The sequence below is a fragment of the Rattus norvegicus genome, chromosome 16, assembly GCF_021556685.1.
Source record: "Rattus norvegicus strain SHRSP/BbbUtx chromosome 16, alternate assembly SHRSP_T2T, whole genome shotgun sequence".
In the NCBI taxonomy this organism is placed as follows: Eukaryota; Metazoa; Chordata; class Mammalia; order Rodentia; family Muridae; genus Rattus; species Rattus norvegicus.
This window is the reverse complement of record NC_141549.1, coordinates 82769122-82786444: the sequence shown is the minus strand read 5'-3', so window position 1 is coordinate 82786444 and position 17323 is coordinate 82769122. Positions and strand designations below refer to the sequence as shown.

At 52.2% G+C, this 17323-nt stretch overlaps 2 protein-coding genes across 7 annotated transcripts in view; one reads left to right on the top strand and one right to left on the bottom strand.

Moving 5' to 3' along the window:
- Positions 1-17323, bottom strand: part of Erich1 (glutamate-rich 1) — a gene marked incomplete at its 5' end in the record, with an annotated part of 52793804 nt that overhangs the window by 877919 nt on the left and 51898562 nt on the right.
- The window catches only part of Arhgef10 (Rho guanine nucleotide exchange factor 10), a 90770-nt gene that overhangs the window by 49561 nt on the left and 23886 nt on the right, over positions 1-17323 (top strand). For 4 of the 7 annotated variants that reach the window (NM_001427033.1, XM_087588536.1, XM_087588534.1 and 1 more), the window contains 7 exon segments: positions 1723-1893; positions 3290-3435; positions 4329-4504; positions 14679-14794; positions 15222-15349; positions 15491-15591; positions 17133-17254. In NM_001427033.1, coding sequence (NP_001413962.1) covers positions 1723-1893; positions 3290-3435; positions 4329-4504; positions 14679-14794; positions 15222-15349; positions 15491-15591; positions 17133-17254 — 960 coding nt within the window. 7 annotated transcript variants of the gene reach the window in all.

Sequence of the window (17323 nt, the reverse complement as noted above, 5' to 3'; positions counted from 1 at the left end):
ACACTGCAAGAGACACCGTAAAGCAGGCAGCCAGTAGAGTCTGTGGTCCGTTTGCAGAGCAGAAGCAGGGCAGACTTGGTGAGATGAGAAGGTCCTGGGCCTTCAGGAGCTGAGTGAGCCTCATCCTCAACCTCAGTTCGATGCTTCTTCCCCTCCACAGCAGAGTTGGCCTCTCTTTGAGGCCGCGAGCCAGGCACCAGCCGCTGCTCTCCAGTGTAGTGAGTCTTCTAGTCAAAGCCCATGCAGGAGTTGTCCAGCCGGATTGTCTGGTGCACTTGCTCCACATCAGCACGGCTTCCGTACCTTCCTGTCAAGTCACAGAGGTCTGTGCCAGAGTCGGGCTTTTCCTGTTCAGCCTTCACTTCATGAGGTTGAAGATGGTTGGTGTCTCTTTGCTTAGCTGACTTGAGGAAGTGCTGATGCTGGCTCGTTTGATTCCCCCCGCCCCGCCCCTAACAGTAACAAGATCGTTTCTCTTTCTCCTCACTGACGGAGAGCATCCAGTTCCCCTGGAGAGGCTCACACTTCATATCGTTTATGCCGCAGCAGGTCGGAACACTCAGGCTGGTCTTGAACTCACCTCACCACAGCCTCTCGCTCCTGATTCCCCTACCCTAGGCATCTGGCATGCTGAGAGGGCATGTGTCAATAGCGCCATTTTTAGCTTTTGCTTTATAACAGGAAGTCTGGGACTCTCCCGAGGCCACCGTGGGGCCATTGTGTGTTCTCAGTGTTGTTTTGTCTCAGCTGTCAGGAGGCCCAAGGACTAAAAGATGGTTCAGGTGTGGCCTGTTGGTAGGTCAGTAGAACACGCACATTTATCAGTGTCCACAGCCTTTGAGTGGCGTGGGCTACGGTACCCCAGAACAGGTGAAACAGTGGCATCGAAGATGTCCGTAACCGGGATAATGCAAAAGTGAGAATTCCCAAACGGGACCTGGAGATTCAGTGTGAATGCATGCTGTTGGGAAAACTCTCTCAGGTGGATATGGTCACCTGCGAAAGGCTTGCATCCTGAGCAGCAGAAGGGAACCGCGTGGTCCCATGCACCGAGACCTCTTCCTCCAGTTCAGGGCCTTTGCGGGCAGTGGGGAGATAGCACACGGGCCCTCTTGGGTGAGTTGACCTTGTGGGCATAGCACAGGTCCTTAGCCTTCGTAATGCTATGACTCTTTAAAATAGTTCCTCGTGTCATGGTGACCCCCAACCATCTCCTTGCTACCTCATAACTGTAATTTTTCTACTGTTAGCAATCATAATGTAAATATCTGACATATGACCCCCAGGGGGTTCATGACCCACAGGTTGAGAACTGCCCATATAGTGGAGGCCACAGCAGCGTACTTAACACTGCTCGGGAGTTCTGAGAGCAGGTGGCTTTGCCTGATGCCAGCAGAAGATGCAGTTTGCCGGCTCCGTCCTGGCCACTGTTGGCTTTCTGAGGTGGTGGCAAGCTCCTATGCCAGGGACCCGCACTATAATTAATATATATAAATATATATATGTATATATTTTATCAGAAGTGTAAGGTATTAATCTAGTTTTGTTTTTACACAAAGAGCTGGCCGGATGTTCAGCTACGTGTTGAGATGATTCTTATCCCACTCCCAGCCCCGGCTGACTCTCCTGCATAAGTGGCTGGCATCCCCTGTCATTCGGTCTGCAACGGTTGGGGTCAGAGGTATCCTCGCTGACCGCCCACTCTCTGCCTCTTGCTCACAGGACATGCTGAAGAACACAGCCAAAGGACACCCTGACAGGCTGCCCCTTCAGATGGCGCTGACGGAGCTCGAGACCCTGGCGGAGAAGCTAAACGAGAGAAAGAGAGATGCTGACCAGCGGTGTGAAATCAAGCAAATAGCAAAAGCCATAAACGAAAGATACCTGAACAAGGTCGGAGAGATTTTCCTCACCCCTTTGCCCAAGTATCTTCGCGCTGTGCTAACAAGCCAGGGTCACAGTTTACTCGTCACTAGGATGGCTCCCTCTGCTCCGCTAACCGGGATGGCTGGGGCCGGGATTGCCTGGGAGTGCCTGTAGCGCCTTGGCCTCTGCCCGCTGGTTTTCGCTGGTTTTTCTAGGAAAGGGACTCGGTGAGTCAGCAGCTCCTCATTCGGATCCACAGCCTCAAGATGGTTAGAGCAATTCAGCTTTAGTTTCAAAATCTCACATCTCGCTTTAGATAGCTGTTAGTCTATATCCACCTGAGCCGAGCTGCGTGCACCACAGAAGCACGCTAAGGAACAGAGAGCCCGCCTTGGCCGCTGCCTGACTTCCTCTCTGTGGGAGGATCTCTTGCAGCATACCACAGACTGACTGCCATGTTTGCCTAAGGGCCCGTCTACGGGGAAGGGTCAGCCTACGTGGAGGAGCCATGCCGACGTGCACGCGTGTTAGCCATTGTCACTGGTGCCGCATTCATTTTCCACTCCGTGGAGGAGTGTCCCGCTTGACGACGTACAGCAGCTGAGGCACATGTCTCTGACCCTCAGTGACAGGAAGGCTTTGAGTAGAGAATTAGTCAGTCATGCTCTGGATACAATCTGTCTCATTTATTAAAGTTGAGTGTCTCCGTGGTGCTTGGCTCAAGAATTCGTCAGGAAAGAAGGCGTGCTGACCGCAGTCTGGTGGCACCTAACTCGTGTACCTGACCTTGATCCCACACAAAGGGATAAAAGGCTGAGTTACGAAGTGATAGCCAGTGGCTGGGAGGGAGCTAGGCAGCCAGGCTAGGCTCAGAAGTCGGAGGAATCATCTGGGGCAAGGGCGCCGTGTTTCCCGTTAGGAGCATGAAGTGATGTGTCATGGTACTGATGAGGGTAGAGCATCCTTCCAGGAGCCAACGGGCTAATCCTTGGTCCAATGACATAGAGCATGGCAGACAGTGAGGAGTCCAGACACAGCCTCTGGGGGTGTAGCTCAGTGGAAGAGCTCCTCCTGATGGATAGGTACGTGTGAAGCCCAGGGCTCAGTCACCGTGAGTGGCAAACTGACCACAGTAAATCAGGTCTAGATACAGAGGTACCTTTGCTGTAGAGTCAGCCAGTGAGTGACTCTCACACACACCCCCTCTCCCCAGAGCTGATGGACGTAAGAGGTGTAGTTTACAGTCGCTCAGCGAGCCTGGTGGCTTCTCTGTGAGGACTGAGCAGAGCTGTGGGCTTTCCTACAGAGAATAAGCCATAAAACGTGGGTACTAGAAGCTTGTGTACTCTAGAGCGCCTGTCCTCTTCTCCTATGCACGAGGAGCCCAGACGGGTGACGGCGCTGGCGTCCTTTTGACCTCCAGCTCCTCAGCAGTGGGAACCGGTACCTCGTTCGCTCCGATGACGTCATTGAGACGGTTTACAACGACCGGGGAGAAATCGTCAAGACCAAGCAGCGCCGGATCTTTATGCTGAATGACGTGCTGATGTGTGCTACCGCCAGCTCACGGTGAGGGCGAGACAGGGTCGTGTGTCCACCTCACAGTGACACACTGCGTGCATCAGAGAATGGGAGATGCTGCCCCCACTCTCTCACCTGGACCCAGAACGTTAATCATAAAGGGAAACTCATTGCGGGTTTTTGTAATTATCATCAACGCTAGTATTTATTTTGCAGTGCTGGGGTCACTATTCATGACAGGCAAACTCGGGGACTGAGCTGCAGCCCCGGCTCTGGGAGCTGGCTTTTAAATTCTGTGGGTCGGTGGGTCTGCCACCCTCCTCCCGCTACCACAGGATTTGGGCAGAGGATACATGGGTGACTCTTGAGAGCCAGAGTCACCCCACTCTGACTCCTTGTCAGCAAATGAAGGGCAGTGACCACGAGGGTCAGGGTGGCCATACAGAGGCTGTCACTGTTCCTGCGCATGGTTGTCACATGAGCTACGGGCTCTGGTCACAGGAGTTTGTGTTCCTCTGCGCCTGTGTTCCACATTATGGTAAAAGAAGAGAATCCTCAGGTTTTCGTTTCACCTCTGTCTACTCAGCCAATGCTTTAGTGGTGGATTGTGGGCTGTGACTTAATTTTATTAATGTGGTTGTAAAGAATGCAAGGGGTGGGGAAAGCTGGAGTCAACCAGGACCAAGCTATCAGAGAACATCTCTGCACACTTGGGAGAGCTTCTCCAGACTCCTGGGACACTGGCTGTGAGTTCTCAGGGTCTGGTGAGGTGGTACAGAGGATTTCCCTTGCTCTTCCTGCTGGAGATCTCAAGCCAGTGACGGCCATTTGCATGAGGATTCTGAGCACCTCGGCAGTCAGAGGGCTGCTATGTGAGGGACAGGAGGCACCAGCTTGGTCCTGTGGTAACCCATAAAGTAACAGCCTTCTGTTGGTTCTAGGAACTCACATGAAAGCCATGCCATGATGAACCAGAGGTACCTGCTCAAGTGGAGCGTCCCTCTAGGACAGGTGGATGTGATCGAGTACAGCGGCAGTTCTGGCACGGGGGATCACAGCCGGCACCACACTGCACACTCACCAGAGAGCCTGGCCGTGGTGGCCAATGTGAAGCCGCGTAAGTGAGCCCTGCCCACGTTCCTGTGCGCAGCGCAAGCCTGGCCCTCATTCCCCACTGGAGCTGGGATGACGCATCTGTTGAGTCCGTCCCGTCTGTCAGTCTGTCTGTAACGTGATGGAGCCCTGTCTCTGCGTCTCATTGGCACTGCAGTGAGTTGGTTGAAGGTGGTGTGTGAAGGCCACGGGCAGGCTGCTCCCTGCTGGCTGTCTCCTCTTTTCCTCGACTCCCCACAGCAAGCGCATGTGTATGGCCTTCACAGGGAGGCGGGAGGGATGGCAGTGCTGTGGGGGGACTCAGACTGCACAGTGGGGGACGGCAGTGCTGTGGGGGGACTCAGACTGCACAGTGGGGGACGGCAGTGCTGTGGGGGAACACAGACTGCACAGTGGTTGGAATCACTCTCACCGGTCACAGTTTGGCCTAGAGATTTTGTTCTGAGAGCAGGAACCACTGCCATGCCCTCCTCTGCCTTCTGAAATGAGGAAAGGCTAGCTAGATTTAATTCCTTCGGTAACCCCTGCTTCTGGACCTATTAAACCAGTGCATGGGAACTCTCGGCAAGCCTTAGCAAGCATTAACCTTCAGATTGATTTGTTCCTGACACATCCAGAAGCATGGAAGCAGACACTGAAACTCACTCAACCTTTTGGTTGGACATGAGCATTCAGGGGAAATCGCTTCTGCCTCTCTGGTCCCCAGAACGTTAGTGTTTCAGTGTGGTCATCTGCATAGTAGGCTTGTTCTTCAAGCACAGTGTCAGCTGTCAGACTCTTGAATGTGCTCCCACCTGAAGCAAGAGGCACCTTTATCCAGACTCTCAGCCAGAACTGAAATACCACAGAGTAGCCTAGGGCATCCCGGTAGATAACAGGGGGATGAGCGAGCGGCGTGAGGAGAGGGGGGAGGGGTGTGGAGAGACAGGATGCAGGAAGGGGATGGTTTTCCAAACTGTCACAGTTTGTTCAAACTTTATCCAAGGGGAAACTGAGTATCCTTCTAAGCCGCCTTTAGAATCCCCTTTGAATGAACAGAAGTTGACTGCAGGCGTGCTGTGCCCCTTGAGCGAAGATGACTGCTTTGCTCCGCCCTCAATCCTAAAGTGAGTTCGTAGCCAGGATTACCCCTGGTCCAGACTCTGTTCAGAGTGGACGCACAGACCTGCACTTTTAAAAACGTCTTCCTGTTGATGACCTAGACTGAGCAAACGTAGGATGGAGCTAGGATCAGTAAGAATGTTAAGAGAACGTAGAAAGCAGGGTGGCTTGACCAGCTCCTGTGGAAGGGAAACCCGGAAAGGATTCGTTTTCCGGGAGGCCTGCGTGTTGCTGCGACCTTTGCATCCCAACTTCTGTGAGAAGCTGAGTCTTCCTGAGCACCCTCCACCTCTCCCACCGCACTGTGAAGGCCACAGCAGGAGGTAACCACAGGAAACTGGGGGAAGAGGAGCCAGCCGGTGACCGAGGGTGAGGTGAGGGGCGGGATGCGGAGTGTGGAGTAGCTCAGGGGAGGGGTGCTGCCCTCCTGCTATTGCTGTTACATCCTGGTGAGAAGAAATGTGGGGAGTCCTCCTCGGCGACCTGCAGACTGCACTTTGCGGGCCAGTGTGGCGTTGATTTTCCGTCTTTAAGCATTTGTTCGGAGATAACCTCAGGAACGGCGGTTTCTGGCAGCAGCTTTTCACACTCTTCAGTAGCGAGACGGTTGTTCCGCCTCCTAGACATTTGCTCTGCTTCTCGCGGTTGGGTGCACCCGTGCCTTGGCACGGCGCGTCTCATCGTGGAGGTGGAATGCCGTGCCCTTTGAGGCGCTAACTTGATGGGTTAGACGCCCGCTAACGTCTCCCTCGAGTTGCCATTCCTTATCCCCCAGTTTTACAGCATGCCATACAGACGGGACGCGTGGGACGAGTTAGGAGCCCCTCAGTCCCCAGTGGGCACTGCAGTTTGTCTGGTGATGCGGCATTGCTGTCCCTGTTTGTTCATTAAGCACCTGTGACGAGGCAGGTGCTGGGCCCCGTGAGCCGCAAGTGAATGCCGCACAGACCAGGTTACCCCGCACAGACCAGGTTACCCCGAAGAGAATTCCAGGAGCACACAGACTTTCTGACACACAGACGCTGCACCGCGTGGCACATCCATAATAGAACCAGGAATAAAAGCCCTGGCAGATAAAGTGGAGGCTGTGTCCTCAGAAACGGCGTCTTTTAAAAAAATAACTGGCTGCTGGAAAGACACAGGGTTCTGCAGGTTGACATGGGCGCCCTGACTCACCCCTGCATATGTGTGCAGTCGGCTGGTGACCCCAGCTTGCAGCCGTACTGGCCCGGGGGGGCTGGGGGAGGCTCCCGAAGGAGCCGTGGTTCTGGGGTGGTGGCAGAAGTCCAGCCAGCCCTGGGGTCCATGGGAGACTCTACCCCTGGGATGCCCCTTCATTCGTGGGGACACAGAACTGGAGAAGGCCCATGTTATCCTCCTGCTGCTTGAGACACAGTGAGCCTTCGTCTGCGTGGCACGCAGCAGCGCTTACTGAATCTCGACGGGCTGTGTGAGTGGTGTGACTCCCAGGCTGAACTCGCTCCCTCGCTGAGGTTTAATTGAACGCCAGCCGTATCTAAAATGTCAAATGCGATGCTCTGAGGTATGTGTGTAACTCGAAAAGCACAGGGCAGCCACGTTGGTTAGCCAGTCATCGTCACAGACAGGTGCGGTTTTACTTTTCTCCCTCCTGATGGTTAGGCATTCAGGATGTATCGCTGGTAAGATGGCTCAGCAGGCAGGCACTCGTCCCCAGGCCCGACTGACCTGCTTACATGGCAGGAGAGAGAATTCACACCGTCAAGTCGTCCTGTGTGCATGCAGACCTCGTAAGGGTGTCTTCCTGCATCTAAGAGGTTTGCTATTGCTGTTGCACACCGCATGCTTGCGGGTCTGTCTGACTCTAGATTCCGGGGAAGGGCCGGACTGGGTGTGTCCGGATTCACCTCATAGCAGGGGCAGCCTGTCTATAGGACCAAACGAGCCGCCCTGCAGTCAGTCACACCAGCAGCAGCCTGAACTGGCAGTCAGCTCATTCAGGATGCAGATGTCCCTGAGTCCCCCTTGGGCGTCCTTTAGACTTTGGCCTCTGTGCGTCCGTTCGTTCCCCTTCCCCAGGGCTTGGTGTCTCAGGACATTTGGGGAAGCTGGGTGGAAGTCCTTGTTCTCACTGAGATCATAGGACTTTTGTGCTGTTTGAATGACTGTAACATTCAGCCCTGGAAGCTCGGTCTGTTGTTTTGTGTTGGAGGCAGAATGTGGGTGTCACTGCCTAGCAACCAGTGCTGGGAAAGGGTGAGCCTGCACCAGCAGAAGAGGCAAGGAGCTGCCTGCCCCTACACAGCCCCAGGCACCCAGAAAACAGGCGTCAGATGGAGGCAGGGTACGAGTGTTAGTCCCATAGAGAGGCCGGGGACCGGTGACCTGGGCTCCTCACAGGACCCATGGGATCTCCTGAAATCCCTCTGGAGAGAGTGTGTACTTTTCTGGGGGTAGCATATAAAAGGTTTCAGTGACTTCTCGTCCTGTGGCTCATAGTTGGGAAGAGAAAGAGCCCTCTGCTGGGTTTCTGCACGGTGACCTGCGCCCGTGCACACCAGTGGCAGACCAAAGAAGCAGGCCCTCACTTTCCGTGTCAGATGTTTATTTTGTACTGGCTTATCCGGCCCGTGGTCCACAGGCAGTCTGGGGACTCAGGGTAGTAGGATCCCACTTGACTCTCTGGTCTTCCCCATCAAAATAAGAGCACACCCCCTGGTGTTACTTACGAATTCCCACTGTCAGATGATATGATAATTTGACATCTGAACCCAAAGCAAATGATCGAACAAGATCCCTAGTGTTTCCGTCTCCTTGAACATTGTCTTTCAACTTTTGGTTAACATGATAATTACATAAATGTTTGTGGGGCACAGTGTGCCGTTTCGGTCCTGACATAACACATCCTGGCTGATCCGAGTACCTAATGCCACCACCTCCTTGCCATTCCTCTGCGTCTGGAGCGTGGTGTCACTACGCTGTGTGGAGCCCCCTCTTCAGTCCCCCTCTCCTCTCCCCACCTGGAGAACCATTCTGCATTCGAACCCTCGCCTCGCCGCCTTTCTCGTACGGCATTTAGCTTTCTGTGTCTGGCTCATTTCTTTTAGCGCAGTGCACTCTGGTGCCATCCAGTTTGCCACAGATGGCGGGTCTCAGTTCCCTGTCACTGGGTGTGGCTTTCCATTGCGCGTCCTACAGCTCCTCCCCCTGACGGACACCACTGCTGGTTCTCTGTCAGGCACTTGAGACAAGAGATGAGATCACACAGGCCTGCCTGACACCCAGCCCCGAGTCCCTCAGATACACACCCAGGTACGATAGCTGGAGCATGCGGAATGCTCATTTTGGGTTTTTCTGGGCAGCCTCTCTGCTGTTCTCTGTGGTGGCTGTACTAATAATCTATAACCTCCCCGTCAGCACCCAGTGGTAATTTCCCTTTCTCCACATTCTCACCTGCATTTGCTTTTTTAAATTGTTTTTTATTTTATTGGATATTTTTTGTATTTACATTTTAAATGTTATCCCCCTCCTCCCCCTCTTCCACCCTCCCTCCACCTGCTTCCATGAGGGTGCTCCCACTCCCATCTCAACTCCCTGGCATTCCCCTACACTGGGGAAATGAGCCTTCACAGGACCAAGGGCTTCTCCTCCTATTGGTGGCAGACAATGCCATCCTCTGCTACATCTGCAGCTGGAGCCATGGGCCCCTCCGTGTGTACTCATTGGTTGGTGGTTTAGTCCCTGGGAGCTCTGGTGGGGTCTGGATGGTTGATATTGTTGTTCTTCATATGGGGTTGCAAACCCCTTCAGCTCCTTCAGTACTTAGTCATCAGGGAAATGCAAATCAAAACAACCCTGAGATTCCACCTCACACCAGGCAGAGTGGCTAAGATCAAAAACTCAGGTGACAGCAGATGCTGGCGAGGATATGGAGAAAGAGGAACACTCCTTCATTGTTGGTGGGTGCAAGCTGATAAAACCACTCTGGAAATCAGTCTGGAGGTCCCTCAGAAAATTGGACATAGTACTACCTGAGGACCCAGCTATACCTCTCCTGGGCGTATACCCACAAGATGCCCCAACATACAACAAAGACACATGCTCTTTTGTTTTCTGACGATGGTCATTCTCATTGGTGTGAGGTGAGGTTTGATGCGCCTTCCATGGTACTTAGTGACGTGGAATTTTTCTTCATGGACTCACTGGGCATTTGTGTATCTTACTCTCAGACACATCTGTTTGCCTGTTTTCAGTCAGATTAGTTGAGTTTCATTGGGGGTGGTAGATGCTGGCCCTTTGTCACATGTTAACTCTCAGAGCAGGCATTATATCTTCCGAGGCTCACCAGCCAGTCGCTCCGTTCGCTGTGTAGGAAACTCTCAGTTTGACACAATGCCATTCTCCTGCTCTTGATTTTGTTACCTGTGCTTTTGGGGTCTTGTATAAAAGCTCTTTGCCTAATGGTGCCAGAAAAGCTAGCTATTCACAGGCAGGAGGGCTTGACCCCTCTCACCCCACACAGAAGCTGACTGGGAACCATGAACTTTTGTCTCAGCGAGCAGCCAGGTATCAGAAGCCTTAAGAGGGGGGGTGCGGGGGGGGACCTTTGGAAAGGTGAGGACAGGGACACAGGCTGGAGCTGGCTGTTCTCTCAGAGCATGGCAGCTCCTCCCAACTCCTGCTGGCTCCCTGGAGACTGGGGAAATCCAGAGGGAGTGTTGTGGAGAAATGTTTGCCTGGAGATGAGGTTGACGGCATTTCAGGGGGAGCCTGTCTTGACTGAGCACTGACTGCTTCCCTTCACACCTGCTCCTGCATCCCCGCCTCACAACCCAAACCCAGTAGAAGAGCCTTGGCCTGGGCATGGGAAACCCTCTGCCCCCCAACATCCCTCAGCCAGCATCAGTTCAGTTTCCAGACTCAGTGAGGGTCGCGTCGGAGTCTCCTGCAATCCCAGGGTATTGTAGATGTCCTGGCTGTTGACATAGCCCACACAGCCCCTTCCTTGTTTGTCACTTAAGATTCCATTCAGCTTACTCCCTGAATTTTCTGACTAGTTCGAGGGATTTCCATAGAAACGGTGGTGGAGGGGTTATAGCGCAGGAGGCCGTGTCCGTGAGAAAGCCCAGGAAAGACTCGGAGCAATCGTGTGCCAGCCGGCAATAGAGAATCGGCCCACAAATCTAAACTTCTTGGAATTTGTCACCAGGTTGCTGGAAACCAGCTCTCTGACTGTGTATTTTGACTTGATGAGGTTTGGGCTGGAAAGAAAGAGCCTCTGCTCTGAGGTCTGCTCTGCCGGTTTTAGTTTCCACCTCAAGCAGAGGGGCTAGACTTGCTGCCTGTCACTGGGATCTTTCATGGTGGTTTCCTGTTCTTCTGTGTGCCCAGTATCTGCTGCTAAGGCTCGGGAGGCACTTGGTACGTTTTCCTGTGTTGGACAGAGGTTGGACGAGGCTTTTAGTTTACTGAGAAGAAAGTAGCCTCTCTTCCTGCCCTAGGTTCACCTCAGTGATGGTGCGTGTGGGTGTGTGTGCACACACATAGTTTTTCTTTCTTTTTTTAGTTTTTTTTTTTCTAAGCTGAGGGGATGGCTGAAGCGCTTGCTATATAAGGTGGAGCCATGATGTGGTCCCGTTGTCTGTTCCCTGAGTCGGTAGGACGTGGTTGGCTGTGGGCTGTGTCCCCCTCTGGGGAAGGTGTCCAGGTGTGTGAGGTGAGGTGAGCAGCCTCACTTTGGATCCTCCTGTCTCCGGTCAAATGAAGGCCGGTCTGCACCAGGCAGCCTAGGGACTCCACTTCCTCACTTCCCTTAGAACGCAGTGAGGAAACCAGGAGGGACACCAACTTCCTGGCAAGTGTTTCTAAACCGAGCATGTCTCGAATATGCCATTGGTGTCTGGATTTGGAAAGAAAACATTTCTCCCTCCCACTCCCGTGGTGAGCGAGCCACATGTTTAAGCAGAGAAAATGTTTCTACTCAAACCAGCTTTTCTTGGATCCCTTCAAGCTAGAGGCTATATCTAGTTTTTCCTCGGGCGTCCATTTCCCTCCAAGGAGAAAAAGTGGTGGGTGACCAAGGCAGGTCCTGAGCAGAGACTGCTGGTACAGACCTGCCTTCATTGTGCAGACTTCTGCTGTGTGACCTTTGTCATGTACAGTGGCCTAAGGTATGACTGCGACCAGTGGGGACACTCATCCTCAAAGGGTTTGGCAACTGAACACCAGTACAAATAAAACTATACTCTTTTTTGGCTAAAACTGGATATGGGTTACGGTAAGACAAAAGTATCGTGGTGTAGAACAGAGTGAACAGAGCCAAGGATGGGGTGCAAGGGATTTCATGACAGGAGTTGTTCTGTGAACCATGGAGCTAATCCTGGGCTGTGAACTAACTAGTTGTAAAGCTGATGTGAGATAAATGCTAATAGATCAAGAAAGTGGACGTAGCATTTATAACAGCACCGCAAGCCTGTGTGCATGATTTGTTCTCAAAAGCTTGTACAGAGAAAGCAATAGATGAATTACCAGATAAAAGTATTTTGGTTTATGAACACAAAGAACACTATAGTCAGTATGTATATAGATACACCTAAGACAGTCACTCATCAGGGAAAGGCATTAGTGATAAGTTCAGGGTCTCTAGTATTTATAAGTGTTGCTTGAAGGAAATCAAAGCCCTTTCCCCTAGAGGAGTTTAACCAAGAGTGAGTCCACGTTAGAGTTTCCCATTTCTCTCCCCGTGTCCTCTGTGTCTTTGTAGCTGACAGTCTCTGGTCTGCCCACAATTGTCTGTTGTAAGAATCTGAGTTTGTGCCTGCCTGAATGCTGTCTTGTCTTGTCTGTCCCTGTCCCTGTCCCTGTCTCTCTGTCCCTCCCAAAAGTCCATTTCTCTGTCTTTTATTGAAAAGCACAGAAAGCACCCCATGGGGGAAAGAACGAGGGATGCTTTACAGAAGCCCTTAAGGGAGGAAACTTTGCCTGGTGCACACAAACCCTCTCTTAACCTAGGCAACAAACACCAGGCAAAGGTTGTCAAGCAATTCCTGTGTGCTGCTGCCGGCATCTGGTCTAGATTACATAAGGTTCCTTTCAACTATTTGCTGTGTCCAGCATTTATTACCGTAACATACACGTACACACGTGCATTGCCCTCTGGGAGGGAGTGTGGAAGAGTACATAGCTTAAGATTAAAGCTGTGTTTTAGCTTGGTTGTAACAGTTGGTTACATTAGGAACTGCAGAGTAAGTAAGATTGATTGTTACGTGGTTCCCTTAAAAGCAGGTAAACAAACAGAGTACACAGAACAGATCCGCCCTAAGTCTTAAGAGACCTCAAGATGTACTATTAACTAAGCTGTGAGGTCCAGCGAAGTTCCAGGCTAAGAACACTGGGATCGGCACCATTTAATCCCCTTGTGGTGACGCCGAGGGCACTTAGCTCAGGTGTGCATGAACGGTGGTAAAATCTGATCCACGTTCTGAGTAGCCACTCGTGGGATGCTGTCTTTACACAGAGTGCTTCATCCTCAGCGAGGCAGCGTGACTTTGAGATACACGCAGTTACGAAGTCTTTATCATGGGAGCATGTAGCTGCGTCTCAGCCTTGACACAGTGACATATTGGACAGAATGAAGGCTGGGGCAAGCCGTGTGGCTCTCAGGACAGAGTGCAACGTGAGCTTGCAGACGTCTCAGGATTATCATGAGGTTAGCATCAGCCTGAAACCCAGCTGGGCACTGCTTAGCAAGGACCCTAGAGGCAGAGCTGTGGCCAGGCAGCCATCCCGCTGAGACCCAGGCACCAAGGCCCCACTGCTCTGTTCAGCTCCAACGAATCTCTGCTACTGACCCGGAAGTCCAGCTCTTTCCCTGGCCGGCCCTGTGGTGATTTATGCATATGGGAAATGGGAGAAGGACAGGATGAACGGCGTGCTGGTTTGCAGCCTAGGCTTTGAGTGCATCCCTGAGTTCGGATCCCTCCTGCCTCTGCATGGCGTTGGGTTATTTCCAAGTCAGCTTGGAGGCCGAGGGTCTGTTCTCAGCACTCATGTGTCTGTGGGGTCTGAGGTACTGTATGTGAGATCATACCCTGAGCCCCTCAAGCCTTCCACAAGTGCTGGAGCTGGCCTGGTTACTGGGGTTGGCTGATAAGAACAGACCATGGACACACAGACAGCAGGGTACTTGTCACCTCCCGACCCAAGTTTGCCTTTTCTAGTCCTTTCTAAATGTTTGACTTTGGGAAAATCCTTAGGGAACTCTGTGGTGTTAGCAATCCCCCAGGTATCAGGAATTTGATTGAGGTTAAATTTCACATCTGGTATTTCTTATCAATAATCATTATGCTTAAAATTAGGGGCCCTGGGATGTAGCTCAGTTGACAGAGTGCTTTCCTAGTATGCATCAGGCTCCAAGTCTCATGCCCAGAGCTTCATAGTACAGCGTGGTGATACACACTTAGGAACTTAGTCATCCAGAGGCAGGGGCAAGAGGGTCATGAGTTCAAGGTCATCCTTAACTACTTAGGACTTTGGGGATAGCCTGAAATTCTCTCTCCCATCTGTCTCCTCATCCATTCATGGTGCTCTCTCGCTCTCCTCTTCCCTCCCTCCCTCCCTCTTGGTTACAAAACACCAATCAAATTATGTATGAGGCAATCTATAAGATAATTCAGCAGTGTCTTTTAAAGGAGTTGAATTCGTCAAAGACAGACAGTGACACTGCTCCAGTCTGGGTGCAGGTGAAGGCTAGGACACTCATGGAGTGCAGAGACATGGGCTGGACCAGGACAAGAACAATGAACAGATATGGTGGGGCAGTGAGTTCTGTGCCATTCCCCAGCATCACAGTATGCAGTCCTGTGAGACGAGATGCTGACCCGGTGGAAGGCAGGTGGAGGGCGTCATTCTCTACGTGTAAAATTGTTTCAGAAAAGCAGTTAGCAAAGGAACAACTCCCAGGTGTCTGGAGCTATTTTTCCCCCATTCTAGATCCTCCCCAACTTAAAAAAGAAAGCAAAGCAAAACTAAAATGAATTTCGGTACCCCCCAGGCAGGGGGTAAGCCACTCACTCTCCTTCTGTCTTCTCGTTTCTCAGACAAAGTTTACATGGGGCCAGGGCAGCTGTACCAGGATCTGCAGAACCTACTGCACGACCTGAATGTTGTCGGCCAGATCTCGCAGCTGATAGGAAACCTCCGGGGGAGCTATCAGGTAAGCGGGGCCTCCAGGATGGGATGGTGCCACGGTGCCTGCCGCGGTGCCTGCCGAGGCTTCCAGATCTGTGAGCACAGCTTCGTCCCTCAGTTCTCCAGGATGGAGCAGTCCCAGCTGGGCTCTTCTGCTGTTTGGGCCCTTGTGGCAGTTTTGATTATGTCAACCCCAGGGCGTTTGTAGCCAGTCATGAACACAATGGCATCTCCCTGGGGTTTCCATGCCAGAGCTCTGTTTTTTTCTCTTCTTCTAAACTTGGGTTCAAGAAAATTGTGTTGCCTCATGCCTGTAATCACAGCCCTTGATAGCATGAGGCAGGAGGATGGCCCGGGCTACATCGTTCCGGGCCAACCCAGGCTACAGTGAGACCTTGTCACAAAACAAAGCAAAAGCAACAAAAGCCAATAAACGTGTTATTCCTCTGTAGAACTTAAACCAGTCAGTAGCCCACGACTGGACGTCTGGCTTACAGCAGCTGATCCTGAGGAAAGAAGATGCGATCAGAGCCGCCGACCGCTGCAGGATTCAGTTACAGCTCCCGGGAAAGCAGGACAAGTCAGTAACCTTAAAGCAAAAGCGGGGCAGTCTTTGTCAGATGTGTTTTCTGGCCTGGTGCTTCATCACGCGGTAGACTGTGCAGACTAAGAGTAAGTGGTACCGGCAGTCTGTAAAGGGAATGCGCCTCTTCTCCGGCAGGTCAGGGCGGCCCACGTTCTTCACCGCTGTGTTCAATACGTTTACCCCCGCCATCAAGGAGTCCTGGATCAGCAGCCTGCAGATGGCCAAGCTGGCCCTTGGTAAGACACGGGGTTTAGCTGACTGGGCATGCTCTGTTAAGAAAGGGATGTTTCAGGAGCGTCAGAGAGGTCATGTGACTATGCATACACCCGAGAGGGTAAAACCAGGGCAGAGAGAAAACTTCCCATGGCCTGGTGCATAGCTCTAAAGTGGGAAAGTTGGGTTACAAGATCGTATTACAACTCAGGGCCTGCAGAACACACCAGTGGCCTCTTCTATCGTGGCATGACATTCTTGTAGCCCTGGTCCGGAGCCTGAAAGCCCAGGCATGGGAAGTTTTTGAGGAGGGGAAAGGGCACAGCATCTCAGTCTCTGTGCTAAGTCCCTCCTGTGACAGGCAGTGCAGTGTATCAGGTCGTGTCACTCAGGGCTCCCAGCTTGAAACATCAGTCCTGAGGTTTTCCTTTGGCTAGATGAGGCTTTAGAACCGCTTGCTGGTTCATCTACCCTTTTTAGGTAGGTAGGTGGGTGGGCGGGTGGGTGAGTGGATGGATGGATGGATGGATGGATGGATGGGTAGGTAGGTAGGTAGGTAGATAGGTAGGTAGATGAGAAATGATAGGAAGGTTAGCAAATTGACAGATAAATTAGAATAAGGTAGACAGAAGGTTGGTAGGTAGATGATGTGTAACTGGTAGATAGAGCGTTAGGTGATAGGAAATTCGGTAGACAGATGGAGATTGGTGATAGGTGGATGGGTCTATAGACTAAAGGGTGATAGATACATAGGTGAGCAGGCAGGCAGGCAGGCAGGCAGACCCACAGAGAGATCCTTCTCTGTAGGATTTACATAGAGTTCATATCCACACAGAACTCTATTACTCAGCTTATACTGCAGGGCCTTGTGTGCAGTGTAGTGAGTGAAGGCTGGTGCGTGTGCAGGTGTGGGTGTCTGTGCCTTTGAGTGATTACCTATACCTGGATAGGTGTGTACACCATTTGTGAAGGCCTCTCCCGGAAGTCACCCGAGAGAGAAAATACAACAGAAGTCAAGCCGGCCGTTGCTGGCCCCCTAGAAAGCAATGCTTAGCGAAAGGAAAAAGAGTCTCATTGTGAAAGGGAGTCCCCTGGCCTGACTGAGGACAGGGACATAGCTCTTTGTCCCCTCCTGGGTGATTCACTGGGTTATGCCTCTACAAGCAAAGGGACGACGCCTTGTAAAATGACGTGAGGCTAAGCTGTCCCCTGTGTTCACTCAGGGCTAAGGTGGCCACTTTCTTTAGGAGTAAATCACGTCTTCATGTTTATGAATGTTTTAATGAATCTGCGTGGGCCCAGCTTTATTTGCTGGTGTGTTCAGTTTGGGAGCAGACAGGGAGCGTGAGGCCCCATGACATGCTGGCAGGCTGCAGCAGTGAGTGGTCTCCCTCCCCCAGTCCCCTCACCACCCACACCTCCAGTTAGGGAGAGGAAGGCAGTGTTGCTTCCCAAGATAGAATCATTCTTGCTCACACGCTGTGGAGGGTGGGGTACAGCTGCTGGGACATGACGGGCATTCACCCCAGCAGCTCAGCTCGGCTCTCTCTGAATGTGCCCGCAGAGGAGGAAAACCATATGGGATGGTTCTGTGTGGATGACGATGGCAGCCTTGCCAAGAAAGAGACACACCCTCTCCTGGTGGGACACACATCTGTGATGGTGGCCAAGCAGCCAGAGTTCAAGGTGAGGATCCTGGGCGGTGCCCACTTTGACAGAGGACTTACTTGGGGAGCGCTAGTTTGGACCCTGTCA